At 43.2% G+C, this 11,955-nt stretch overlaps 1 protein-coding gene across 1 annotated transcript; it reads left to right on the top strand.

The window, feature by feature from the left end:
- Positions 1–798: 798 nt before the first annotated feature.
- On the top strand, positions 799–2,565 carry CCIN (calicin). The gene has a single exon (XM_030884144.2). It carries the CDS (start codon positions 799–801, stop codon positions 2,563–2,565), a length of 1,767 nt encoding a protein of 588 aa, XP_030740004.1.
- Positions 2,566–11,955: the final 9,390 nt, after the last annotated feature.

Here is an 11,955-nt window from a genome sequence, read left to right as displayed (position 1 = left end):
ATAATCAGGGCTTTGAAGGCCCCCCCCAGTATGCAGCTTACTCCTGTGTCCCTGCTCCTGAGAGTGGCCTCTGCCTCTCCCTCTATTTTATAAAGAATGGTATCTGTAACCACAAAGGTCAGAAGCCAAAGGACAGAGCTTTTCTTCTCTGATATCCAGGAGCCTTGGCAGAGGAATGTGCTTTGGGGCTTGAGAATCAGAGACAGAGGAAAGCTGAGCATCCTGGAAGGGTGGGAAAAATCCTACATTACAGAAGGCCTGGGTTCCAGGCCCTGCTCTGCTTCCAACTGGCTATGTGATCTTGGGCAAGTCCCTTCTCTTCTCTGGGCCTCAGTTTCCCTCCTGTACAATGTACATTCTTCTAGATGATCTAATAATCCCTTTCCTTCCCCCCACCCCCGGCCTTCCTAACCCTCTCCACACCATCCCTGCCCAAACTGGCTCTGACATTCCGGAAGCAGCCCTGAACTGAGGTTGAAGGTCCCAGGTGGGAGTTGTGACCCATCTCTGAGTTTCCTCCTGAGTTCTCGGCCCTGACACTAGGCCCTCGCAGGGCATCTGGCCTTGGCAGCTCAGGGCCATCAGAGGGGAGAAAAGCCCTGTGCCTCTGAGAAAGGCCTCTGGGGGCCCTGCATTGTGATGACCTCATCCACTCTGTGACATCATCCTCTCTCCCACCCCCACTCCTCCCTGATCAACTGCTCTGCAAACAACCATCAGTCTGAATCCCAAAGGCCTGAGAAAGTCTGTTCTCCAGTACCTGCTGCAGATCTTCTGCCTCAGCCAGCAAGAGGCGCCATGAAATTGGAGTTCACCGAGAAAAACTACAACAGCTTCGTGCTTCAGAACCTGAACAAACAGAGAAAGCGCAAAGAGTACTGGGACATGGCCCTGACTGTGGACCACCATGTCTTCTTTGCACATCGCAACGTGCTGGCCGCGGTCTCTCCACTGGTGAAGAGTCTCATCTCCAACCACGACATGAAGACCACTGATGAGCTCTTTATCACCATTGACCCCAACTACCTGAGTCCGACCACGGTGGACCAGCTCCTGGACTACTTCTACAGCGGAAGGGTGGTAATCTCAGAGAAGAATGTGGAGGAGCTGCTTCGTGGGGCCCAGTATTTCAACACACCACGCCTTCGAATTCACTGCAGTGACTTCCTGATTAAGTCCATCCGCCGTGCCAACTGCTTGCGCTACCTCTTCTTGGCTGAGTTTTTTGAGCTCAAAGAGATATCAGACTTGGCCTACTCTGGCATTCGCGACAACTTCCACTACTGGGCCAGTCCTGAGGCCTCCATGCAGTTCATGCGCTGTCCACCTGTCATCTTCAGCCGCCTGCTCCGAGATGAAAACTTGCATGTGCTCAATGAGGACCAGGCTCTCAATGCACTCATCAATTGGGTATACTTCCGGAAGGATGAGCGGGAGAAGTATTTCAAGAAGTTCTTCAATTACATCAATCTTAATGCTGTCTCCAACAAGACGCTGATGTCTGCCAGCAACAAGCTGACGGGCATGGAGGACAGCTCAGCCCACGCAACCCTGATTGAGAGTGTCCTTGTGGACCGCAGGCAGGAGAGGCCAACCAGCCTGCTGAGCTACCAGCGGAAAGGGGCCCTGCTTGATTCGGTGGTCATCCTAGGTGGCCAAAAGGCCCACGGCAAGTTCAATGATGGAGTGTTTGCTTATATCATTCAGGAGAACCTGTGGTTGAAGCTCTCAGAAATGCCCTATCGGGCAGCAGCACTTAGTGCCACCTCTGCTGGTCGCTACATCTACATCTCTGGTGGTACCACTGAGCAGATTTCAGGGCTGAAGACGGCTTGGCGGTATGACATGGATGACAACTCCTGGACCAAGTTGCCCGACCTGCCAATTGGGCTTGTCTTCCACACCATGGTGACCTGCGGGGGGACAGTGTACTCAGTGGGTGGGAGCATTGCCCCAAGGAGGTATGTCTCTAACATCTATCGCTATGATGAGCGCAAGGAGGCCTGGTACCTGGCAGGGAAGATGAGCATCCCTATGGACGGCACAGCCGTGATCACCAAGGGTGACCGGAACCTGTACATTGTCACTGGGCGGTGCTTGGTTAAGGGCTACATCTCCCGGGTCGGGGTGGTGGACTGCTTTGACACCAACTCTGGGGACGTGGTCCAGTGTATCACCTTCCCCATTGAGTTCAACCACCGGCCCCTGCTCTCTTTTCATCAGGACAACATCCTCTGCGTGTACAGCCACCGGCAGAGTGTGGAAATCAACCTGCAGAAGATAAAGGCCAACAAGACAACTACCTTAGTACCTCTCTTGCCCAACAACTGCCCCTTGGATGTGTCCCATGCTATATGCTCCATTGGAGACAACAAGGTGTTTGTATGTGGAGGTGTCACCACAGCCAGTGATGTCCAGACAAAGGACTACACCATCAGTCCAAACGCCTACATGCTGGACCAAAATGCAGGTGAGTGGAAGACCCTGGCCCCCCCACCAGAGGCCCTGGACTGTCCTGCCTGCTGTCTAGCCAAGCTACCTTGCAAGATTCTTCAAAGGATTTAAATGGCTTTTTAAGTGGGAGAATAAGTAAATGCATATTATTCACAATTTAATGAGAGCGAGAAAGAGAAGAAGATGGCCTGTTGGTTCCTTCTTAGTCTTTGTTTGGCCCTAAAGGTGGAGATGCTGGGCTACAGCTACCCCCAGTGGGGGGAAATTCACGGCCACTCTGTCACTGGAGGGATCCAAGCTGAGGCTGGAAGAGTCCCTGATGTGTGGGATCAAGGCATCTCCTGGGTAGTGGCTCCCAGTAGGTGGAAATTCAGGGCTACTCCGTCACTGGAGAGATCCAAGCAGAGACTGGAAGGGAATCCCTGGTGGGTGAGATTGAGGCATCTCCCAGGCACTGGCCAAGGTGATGTCTGGAAGGCCCCCTATTCTATACCCCTGTAGTCACCTTGCGGGCATCTGCTAGACTGACAGTTAAAGCATTTACTTAGAGTTGTGAAGCCTCAGACTCCTCCAACACTCATTTCCCTTGAGTCTGCCTAGGAAGGCAGGGGAGGGCCAATCTCAGGTCTGGGAGAGGAGCCTCCCGGACTGGGGAGAGGGAAGGCAGTGTGAGCCAGGCTCAGGGATGCGGGCAAAGGGAGTGGGGTTGGAATGGGAGGGGAGGCAGAGTTACTTGGCTGTTGTGTTTGGCCACGCAGCTATGGTGTGTTTGTGTCTCATTTGTGGGAAAGTTGGGGGTTTACTTACAATTGTTTCCAGTAAACAAGGTTCATTGGGAACTTTCTCCAGGAATACAAGTTCTGAGGAGCTGGGGGTGGAAGAGAGGTGAGTAATGCGAGAGAAAAAGGAAACTGCATCTCTGTTGGAGAGAAGATTGGCAATAAGGTGACGGGATGAGAGACAGGATGGTGTAGCAGTTAGGGGTCTGGACACTGGGGACAGATGGCCTGGTTCAAATACCAGTTCCATCACTTACTGGGTAATCCTGGGAAAGCTATTGACATCTCTGTGCCTTAGTTCCCTTATCTGTAAAAGGGGGACAATAAGAGCGCCTCCCTAACAGGGTGATGTGATGTGCAAAATGCCTAGGACAGTCCCTGGCATATATTAAAGTGCTGTGGGAGTACTTTTTAAAAAGAAAAAAAAAGAGGAGTGAGGCAAGGGTCTAGGTTCTTGGGTCTTTATATTAAGTTAGGTTCCATAAAATGTTCTTTGAGACTCCCTACCTCAAAGTCTTAGTGAGCTCTCCTCAATTCTAACTCCCTCTTACCTTTCATTCGTGTACTTGCGTATAATCCTCAACAATTTAGAAGAAACTGACTCAACGATGGACGTCCTCGAACACTATATATAATCCTCATTCACCCATTCACTCGTTCATTCATGAATTTACTTGTCCACTCATCAGTTCACACACACACACAAACACACACACACACACCAGTCACTGAGGCCTCTCTGTGCAGGTCCCTGTGCCAGTGTGTATTACACTTACAGTATGGCTCATTTTGGACTCACTACATACATAAAGCCCCACAAAGCTAGTGGCGACTGTATTATACAGTGCAGGATACTTTACATATCCTCATGGTTCAAATCTGCTCCATCCCCTGCCTTTTCCCACTCAGTCCTACTCCACCTGCCTCGAAGCATCTTCCTGACTTCGCTGACAGGTGGCCTCCCTCTTCAAAGCCTACCCCTCTGCCCAAGTCTTACTTTCCTCCTTGCAGGCCAGGACCTTGGACGTCACAGCTGACACGCTCTCCCCTGGAACTTCTCCCACGTTTCTCACTTCTCCAATCCTGGGCAGCCCCCGCCTCTGCTCACTTCATTGTGTCCCCCAGCTGGAAGAACAGGGTCTTAGAGACCCACACAGCTAAGCCCAGCTTGCCCCGTCAGCACCCCAGCAGGCTTGGCTGACCTCAGAGTCACCTCTTATGACACCAGATGCCATTCCCTAGTGCTGATTCTCCAACCTTCTCTGGTGTCCTGGGGCCCGGCCCTTCCTTTCTCTTTCTTCTCAGCCACTTACCTCTCGTTCTGCCACCAGAACTCCAAAGAAATAGAGGTCAAGTTACCTAGCACCATAAACAATCCATTATCCCCCAGAGCTTCTGCTTCTTTTCTGCACCTCAGAGGAAGAGGTGTCCTTCCATGATTCAAAGCTGACCCCTCCCTGTCTCTCTTTTTTTTAAAATAAATTTATTTTAATTTTTATTTATTTATTTTTGGCTGCGTTGGGTCTTCGTTGCTGCGCGCGGGCTTTCTCTAGTTGCGGTGAGCAGGGACTACTCTTGTTGTGGTGCGCGGGCTTCTCATTGCAGTGGCTTCTCTTGTTGCGGAGCACGGGCTCTAGGCACGCGGGCTTCAGTAGTTGTGGCTCATGGGCTCAGTAGTTGTGGACGGGCTCAGTAGTTGTGGCGCACGGGCTTAGTTGCTCCGTGGCATGTGGGATCTTCCCAGACCAGGGCTCGAACCCATGTCCCCTGCACTGACAGGCGGATTCTTATACCACTACGCCACCAGGGAAGCCCCCCTCCCTGTCTCTCCATTCTGTGACCTAACAACTTTTCAGGCTCCCCAGTGCCCATCTCTCTCCACATCCCCTTCCTGATGTCTTCTCTTCATCCCATAAAGGTTCTCCTATCAAGGTTCTCCTTCTCTGAAAACAAACCCTCCTCAGTTCTGAGGTCCGCCTCTTGCTATCTGTGCATATCTCTCCTCAGCTGAGCTTCCTAAATGTTGCTTCTGCTCTCTGGCTCCAGACCAATCTCTAACCCACTCAGTCTGGCTTCTGTTCCCACCATGCCACCAAACTGTCTCCTGATGACACTGTCCTCTGTCTTTTTCTCAGCATTCTTTCTTTTCCTTGCAGTACTGGACAGTATTGGGCACTCCCATCTGCAGCAGAATCACTAGAGTGCTTGCTAAAATGGGAGATGTTTAGCATAGTGGGATTATAATTTGATATATTAACCAATGTGGCCTTTCCTTCCTCCTTCCCACGTTAAAATTAGACCATGAGGCTGAAGCATCCGGGTTTATCACCTTGAGGAGGCTGACACAGCTGAATGTAGGAATCAGAGTCCAATTCTTTTGTTGCTAGGGGAACTTTAGCAATTCATAGCAGAGATTATGGTCTTGAAAGACATGACTTTTGTACTGCAATCCAGGTCTTCAAACTGGGGTACATGAAGTCTTTCCAAGGGAAATTCAGACATTCATAGTTTTAAGGGAATCAGTTTCCAGATCCTCAACTTTTTCCTAAAATTGATCTGAGAATACACCTGTGGTGGAGATTTCATTCTAGCTCCCTTTTCCCATCTTCCCTTTCAAAATTATCTGTCAAACATTTTACATACACACACACAGAGCAAACTTTAACCATCCCAAATCTTCCCAGGATGCACTTCCCCGGATGCCACATAAGGGTATAAACTGGTGTCAGTGAAGTGTCGGCAAAGACTCCTTTCATCAAGACACCAATATCCAAAGAAGGGTTTATTGTATTTTTCTGGCTTTTCTAGACAGTGTTTCTGCTAAGGTGTGAAATCTGGTGTTAGAAACTGGGGTATTTTGGTCCAAGTTGGGTTTTTCAGAAATGTTAAATAGCACAATGGTACGATGACATATTTTTAAAAGCTTTATTGAGGTGTAATTCACATACTACAATTCACCCATTTAAAGTGTAGAATTCAATGGCTTTTATATATTCACAGAGTTGTACAATCATTGCCACAATCAATTTTAGAACATTTTCATTGCTCCAAAAAGAAACCTTGTACCCCTTACCTGTAACACTCCAACCCCCTCATTTTCCCAGCCCCTGGCAACCACTAAGCTACTTTCTGTCTCTATGGATTAGCCTATTCTAGACATTTCATATAAAATACGACCTTTTTTCTAGCTCTCACTTAGCATAAGGTTTTCAAGGGTCATCCATGTCGTGGCATGTGCCAGTACTTCATTCCTTCTTACAGCTGAATACTATTCCATTGTGAGGTTATACCACATTTTATGTATCCGTTTATCAGTTAGTTGATGGACATTTGGGTTGTTTCCACTTCTTGGCTATAAGAATAGTGCTCTATGAACATTTGTGTACAAGGTTTTGTGTTCACATATGTTTTCATTTCTCTTGGGTATATACATGGGAATAGAATTTTTAGATCAAATTTTAACTCTATGTTTAACCATTTGAGGAACTGCCAGACTGTTTCCCAGAGGAGCTGCATCATTTTACATTCCCACCTACAATGTATTAGGGTTCTAATTTTTTAGTGATTTTTTTTTTTTGCGGTACGTGGGCCTCTCACTGTTGTGGCCTCTCCCGTTGTGGAGCACAGGCTCCGGGCGCACAGGCTCAGCGGCCATGGCTCACGGGCCCAGCCGTTCTGCGGCATGTGGGATCTTCCCGGACTGGGGCACGAACCCGTGTCCCCTGCATCGGCAGGCGGACTCTCAACCACTGCGCCACCAGGGAAGCCCTCACCAGCACTTTTTATTATCTGTCTTCCCAAATATAGTCATCCTAGTGGGAGAAAGTAACATCTCATTGTGGTTTTGATTTGTATTGCCCTGATGTCTAATGATGCTGGGTATCTTTTCAGGGGCTTATTTTTGATTACAGTTGTTTAATAACCTTGCCTCTTCTGTGCTCAACTGTTAGGAGAGAAAGTATTACTCTTGAGGAAGAGTTCTGTGAAGTCGAAACAAAGATAGCATGGCTCAGAAACATGACAGTTGTAGTGCATTATTTCATTCAGTCCACAGAATCATGACAAGTCTCTATGTATTATTTCATTCAGGCCACAGAATCATGACAAGTCTCTATGCCTTCCTACCTAGCCATCTATCTTAGAATATTTAAGATTTTAAAAAGTATGTTAGAAAATATCCACTACCAAGCATGTCCTCTCTGCATTTTCACCATTCTCAGTATTAAGAAAGCACTCCCATTCTCCTGGGTCTATTTGCATATTTGGTAGCATTTAAAGGATGACATAAAAAGTTCCACATTTACTTACTTTTTAAAAAATTTTTTAAAAAATTTATTATTTAATTAATTTATTTTGGGATGCATTGGGTTTTCGTCGCTGTGCGCGGGCTTCTCATTGCGGTGGCTTCTCTTGTTGCGGGGCGGGCTCCAGGCACGCAGGCTTCAGTAGTTGTGGCTCATGGGCTCAATAATTGTGGCTCGCGGGCTCTACAGTGCGCTCAATAGTTGTGGCTCGCGGGCTCTACAGTGCAAGCTCTGTAGTTGTGGCACACGGGCTTAGTTGCTCCGTGGCATGTGGGATCTTTCCAGACCAGGGCTCGAACCCATGTCCCCTGCATTGGCAGGTGAATTCTTAACCACTGCACCACCAGGGAAGTCCCCCACGTTTACTTTCAAAAGAACAGTGTTACATCTTTGAGCAAAAGTAAATATATCAACTGTAAGTTAGAATGCTTATTGGGAATTCCTTGGCACTCCAGTGGTTAGGACTCCGCCCTTTCACTGCTGAGGGCCCGGGTTCAATCCCTGGTCGGTGAACTGAGATCCCTCAAGTGTGCAGCATGGCCAAAAAAATTACAATTAAAATTTAAAAAATCAAAACAATATTTGGGACTTCCCTAGTGGTCCAGTGGTTAAGACTCTGTGCTTCCACTGCCGGGGGCATGGGTCTGATCCCTGGTCGGGAAACTAAGATCCCACATGCCGTGCAGTGTGGCCAAAAATAAATTTTAAAAATTTTATTATGAGAATGCTTTATTCAGACTTGTAAGAAACATTTAAAACCTTTTTTATTAGGGATATAACACACATAGAAAAGTGAAAATACATAATTGTATAGCTTAACGAATTTAAATATCCATGTAACCACTATTGAGTTCAAGAAATAGAATATTGCCAATACCTCAAAAGTCTCCTATGTGGCCCCCTTCCTGATTATATCCCTTCTCTCCCCTCTGACCTTTATGATAATGCCTTCCTTGCTTTTCTATATAGTTTACCATCTAAGTAAGCCTTTCTAATAAACAGATTAGTTTAGCCTGTCCTTGAAGTTTACATAAGAGAATTGTACAGTGTGAATTATTTTGTGTCTGGCTTCTTTCAGTCAAATTGTTTTCACAGTTGATCCATGTTGTTATGTAGGTGTAGTTCTTCCCATCCCTCTTCTATATAGTTTTCTGTCATATGAACGTATCCTTTCATTTATCCAGTTTCCTGTTGATGGACATCTGGGTTGTTTCCAGTTTGGACAATTACAGGCAATGCTATTCTTGTAAATGTATCTTGGTGCACGTGTACTCAAGTTCATCTGGGACATATACCTAGCAGTGGAATTGCTGTCTTCATTTCTAGATAATGCCAAACTATTTTGCAAAGTGATTGTGCCAATTTACATTGCCATCAGCGGTACATGAGAAGTCCTGTTGTTTCTACATGCTTGCCAGTACTTGGTATCGTCCGACTTTTATTATCGCCGATCAGATTATGAAGTATTATCTCCATGCAGTTTTAATTTGCATTCTCTTGATTGATAATTATAGGTCAAGCACCTTTTAATGTTTATTGGACATTTGGATTTCCTCTTTTGTGAAATCTTTGCTTTTTTCTATTTGGTTGACTATTTTCTCTTTTTGACTTGTTGGAATTCTTAATATATACTGGATATGAGTCCTTTACCAGTTTCAAATGTGGTAAATATCTTCTTCCACTCTGTGGCTTGCCCTTTCACTCATAATGGTATATTTTAATTTTAGTTAGTCTGATTTGTCTTTTCATTTTTAGTTACTGCTCGTGATACTTGAGGAAACCATTCTCTACCCAGAGGACACGAATATCCCATATGGATATATAATTGTCCCAGTACCAATTTTCCCACTTCTCTGCAGTGCCACCTTCATTGTAAATCACATGTCCATACGTGGGTGGACATGCTTACGAGCTCTCTTATTCCATTAGTCTATCCTTCTGACCTTATGCCAATACCACAGCCTCCATTTCTATAGCTTTAACATATCCTATACAGTTTAGAATTCATTTGTCAAGATCCCCCCCAAAAAAACTTTTGGGATTTTGGTTGTGATTGCAATGAATTTACAGATCAATTTAGGAAATTTTCATATATTTAGAATATCAGTTTTTAAAATTCACGGACTTGGTATGTTTCCATTTTGGTGAGCCTTCTTTAATTCCTCTTAAAGTTTTATACTTTGTAGAGGTCTTACACAACTTTTGTTAGATTTATTCCTAGGTACTTGATGTTTTAAAATTAACAAATATTATTAAAATATATATAGTTATGTATATTATATTCTTTTAAAAATACATAGTATTCTTTTAAAAATCCATTTCCTCTTTTTATAGTCTATAGAAATACAGTTGATTTCTGTATATTCATTATGTATTTAGCAGATTGTAGGAGATGTTTAGATATTCTAGATGTGAGCCCTTTATCAGTTGTACATGTGGTAAATATCTTCTCTCTGCTCAATATGAATCACAGCTCTAAATGTAAAATGTAAAACTACAAAACTTCTGGAAGAAAACATGGACAAAATCTTTGTAACTGGGGGTTAAGCAAAGATTTCTTAAATATGACACCAAAAGCATGATCCATTTAAAAATTGGTAAATTGGACCTCATCAAAATGAAAAACTTTTGCTCTGGGAAAGGCACTGTTAAGGGGATGAAAAGACAAGCCACATATTGAAGAAAATATTTGCAAATCACCTATCTGGCAAAGGACTTGCATCCAGAATATAGAAAGAATTTGTAATAATTTATTTGGAGATATTTCCATAGTTTCCATATACACAATTATATCATGTATAAATAATGACTTGGTTTTTTTTAAGGAAGTTCCCTCTATTCCAAGTTGCTAAAAGATTTTATTGTGATAGATGTTGAATTATCAAATATTTTTCTGAATCTATTGAAATGAGCATGTATTTTCCTTGTTTTAGGACAATTCACTTTTATTAATTTGTCAATGTAAAACCATCCATCCATTCCTGGGATAAACCTAACTTGCCTATGACATATTACATATATATTTTTATATAAAATACAATATACATTTATATAATTATTAGCCTCAGTAATTATATAATTTCTTTAAAATATTACCAGATTCCATCCACTATATATTCACTCAGGTTTTTATTTGTAAAGTTATCATATGGAGCTATTATAAATGGTATTTTCAATTTTTTAGTTTCTAATAATACACTGCTAGTACTATATAGAAATACAATTGATTTTTGTGTGTCGACCATATACCTTGCAACTTTGCTAAACTCACTTATTTTAGGAGTTTATTGGGTAGATTTCTTGAAATTTTCTATGTAGACAATCATGTCATCTACAAATAAGGACACACTTATTTCTTCCTCTCTAATCTGTATGCCTTTTATGTCTTTTTCTTGTCTTGCTGTGCTGGCTAGGACTTCCAGTACAATGTTGAATAGGAATGATGAGTGGGAACATCCTTGACTTATCCCTGATCCTAGGGGGAGAGCATTCAGTCTTTCACCATTAAATAGGTTTTTCATAGATGTCCTTTATCAGGCTGAGGAAGTTCTGCTCCATTCCTAGTTTGCTGAGATTTTATAAAAAATGAATGTTGAATTTTGTCAAATATTTTTTCTGTGTGAATTAATATAATTATGTGAGTTTTAGTCATTAGACTGTGAATGTGGTGGATTACAATGATTTATTTTGCAAATATTGAACCAGCTTTGCATCCTGGGATAAGCTACATTTTGTCATGATATATTGTTCTTTTTATATGTTGCTAGATTCAGTTTGCTAACATTCTGTAGGATTTTTGCATCTCTGTTCTTAGGGGATGTTGATCTACAGTTTTCTTTTCTTTTTTGGTACTACCTTTGTCTACTTTTGGCATCAGAGTAATGCTTGCCCCATAAAATGAGTTGGGAAGTGCTCCTTTTTCTCTCTCTCTCTTTTTAAAAACTTTTTATTGAAATATAGTTGATTTACGATATTGTGTATTTCTCTCTTTTTTCTTTCCCCTGGAGACATTGTGTAGAATTTGTCTTACTCTTTTAAATATTTAGTTGAACTGGCCAGCAATGCCATCTGGTCTGGAGGTTTATTTTCATGAAAGGTTTTAAGCTACAAATTCAATTTCTTAGATAGTTATAGGACTATTTAGGGTATCTATGTCATCTTTGGTGAGTTTGAGTAGCTTATGGCTTTCAGGAATTTGTCCATTTCACTTAAATTGTCAAATTTATGTGCATGGAATTGTTCATAATATTCTCTTATTATCCTTTTAATGTTTGCCAGGCCTTTCATTCTGTGACAGTGGTAATTTATGTCCTCTATCTTTTCTTGCCAGTCTTGCGAGAGATTTATTGAATTTTTTCAAAGAGCCAGCTTTTAATTTCATTAATTTTCTATTTTTCAGTTTTCAGTTTTATGGGTTT

Source organism: Globicephala melas, chromosome 6, assembly GCF_963455315.2.
Source record: "Globicephala melas chromosome 6, mGloMel1.2, whole genome shotgun sequence".
NCBI classification, from domain to species: Eukaryota; Metazoa; Chordata; class Mammalia; order Artiodactyla; family Delphinidae; genus Globicephala; species Globicephala melas.
This window is presented reverse-complemented; position numbering and strand designations above follow the sequence as displayed.

Excerpts from the sequence above, each read along its gene's own strand:
- CCIN (XM_030884144.2), top strand. The coding sequence starts at position 799 with ATGAAATTGGAGTTCACCGAGAAAAACTACAACAGCTTCGTGCTTCAG.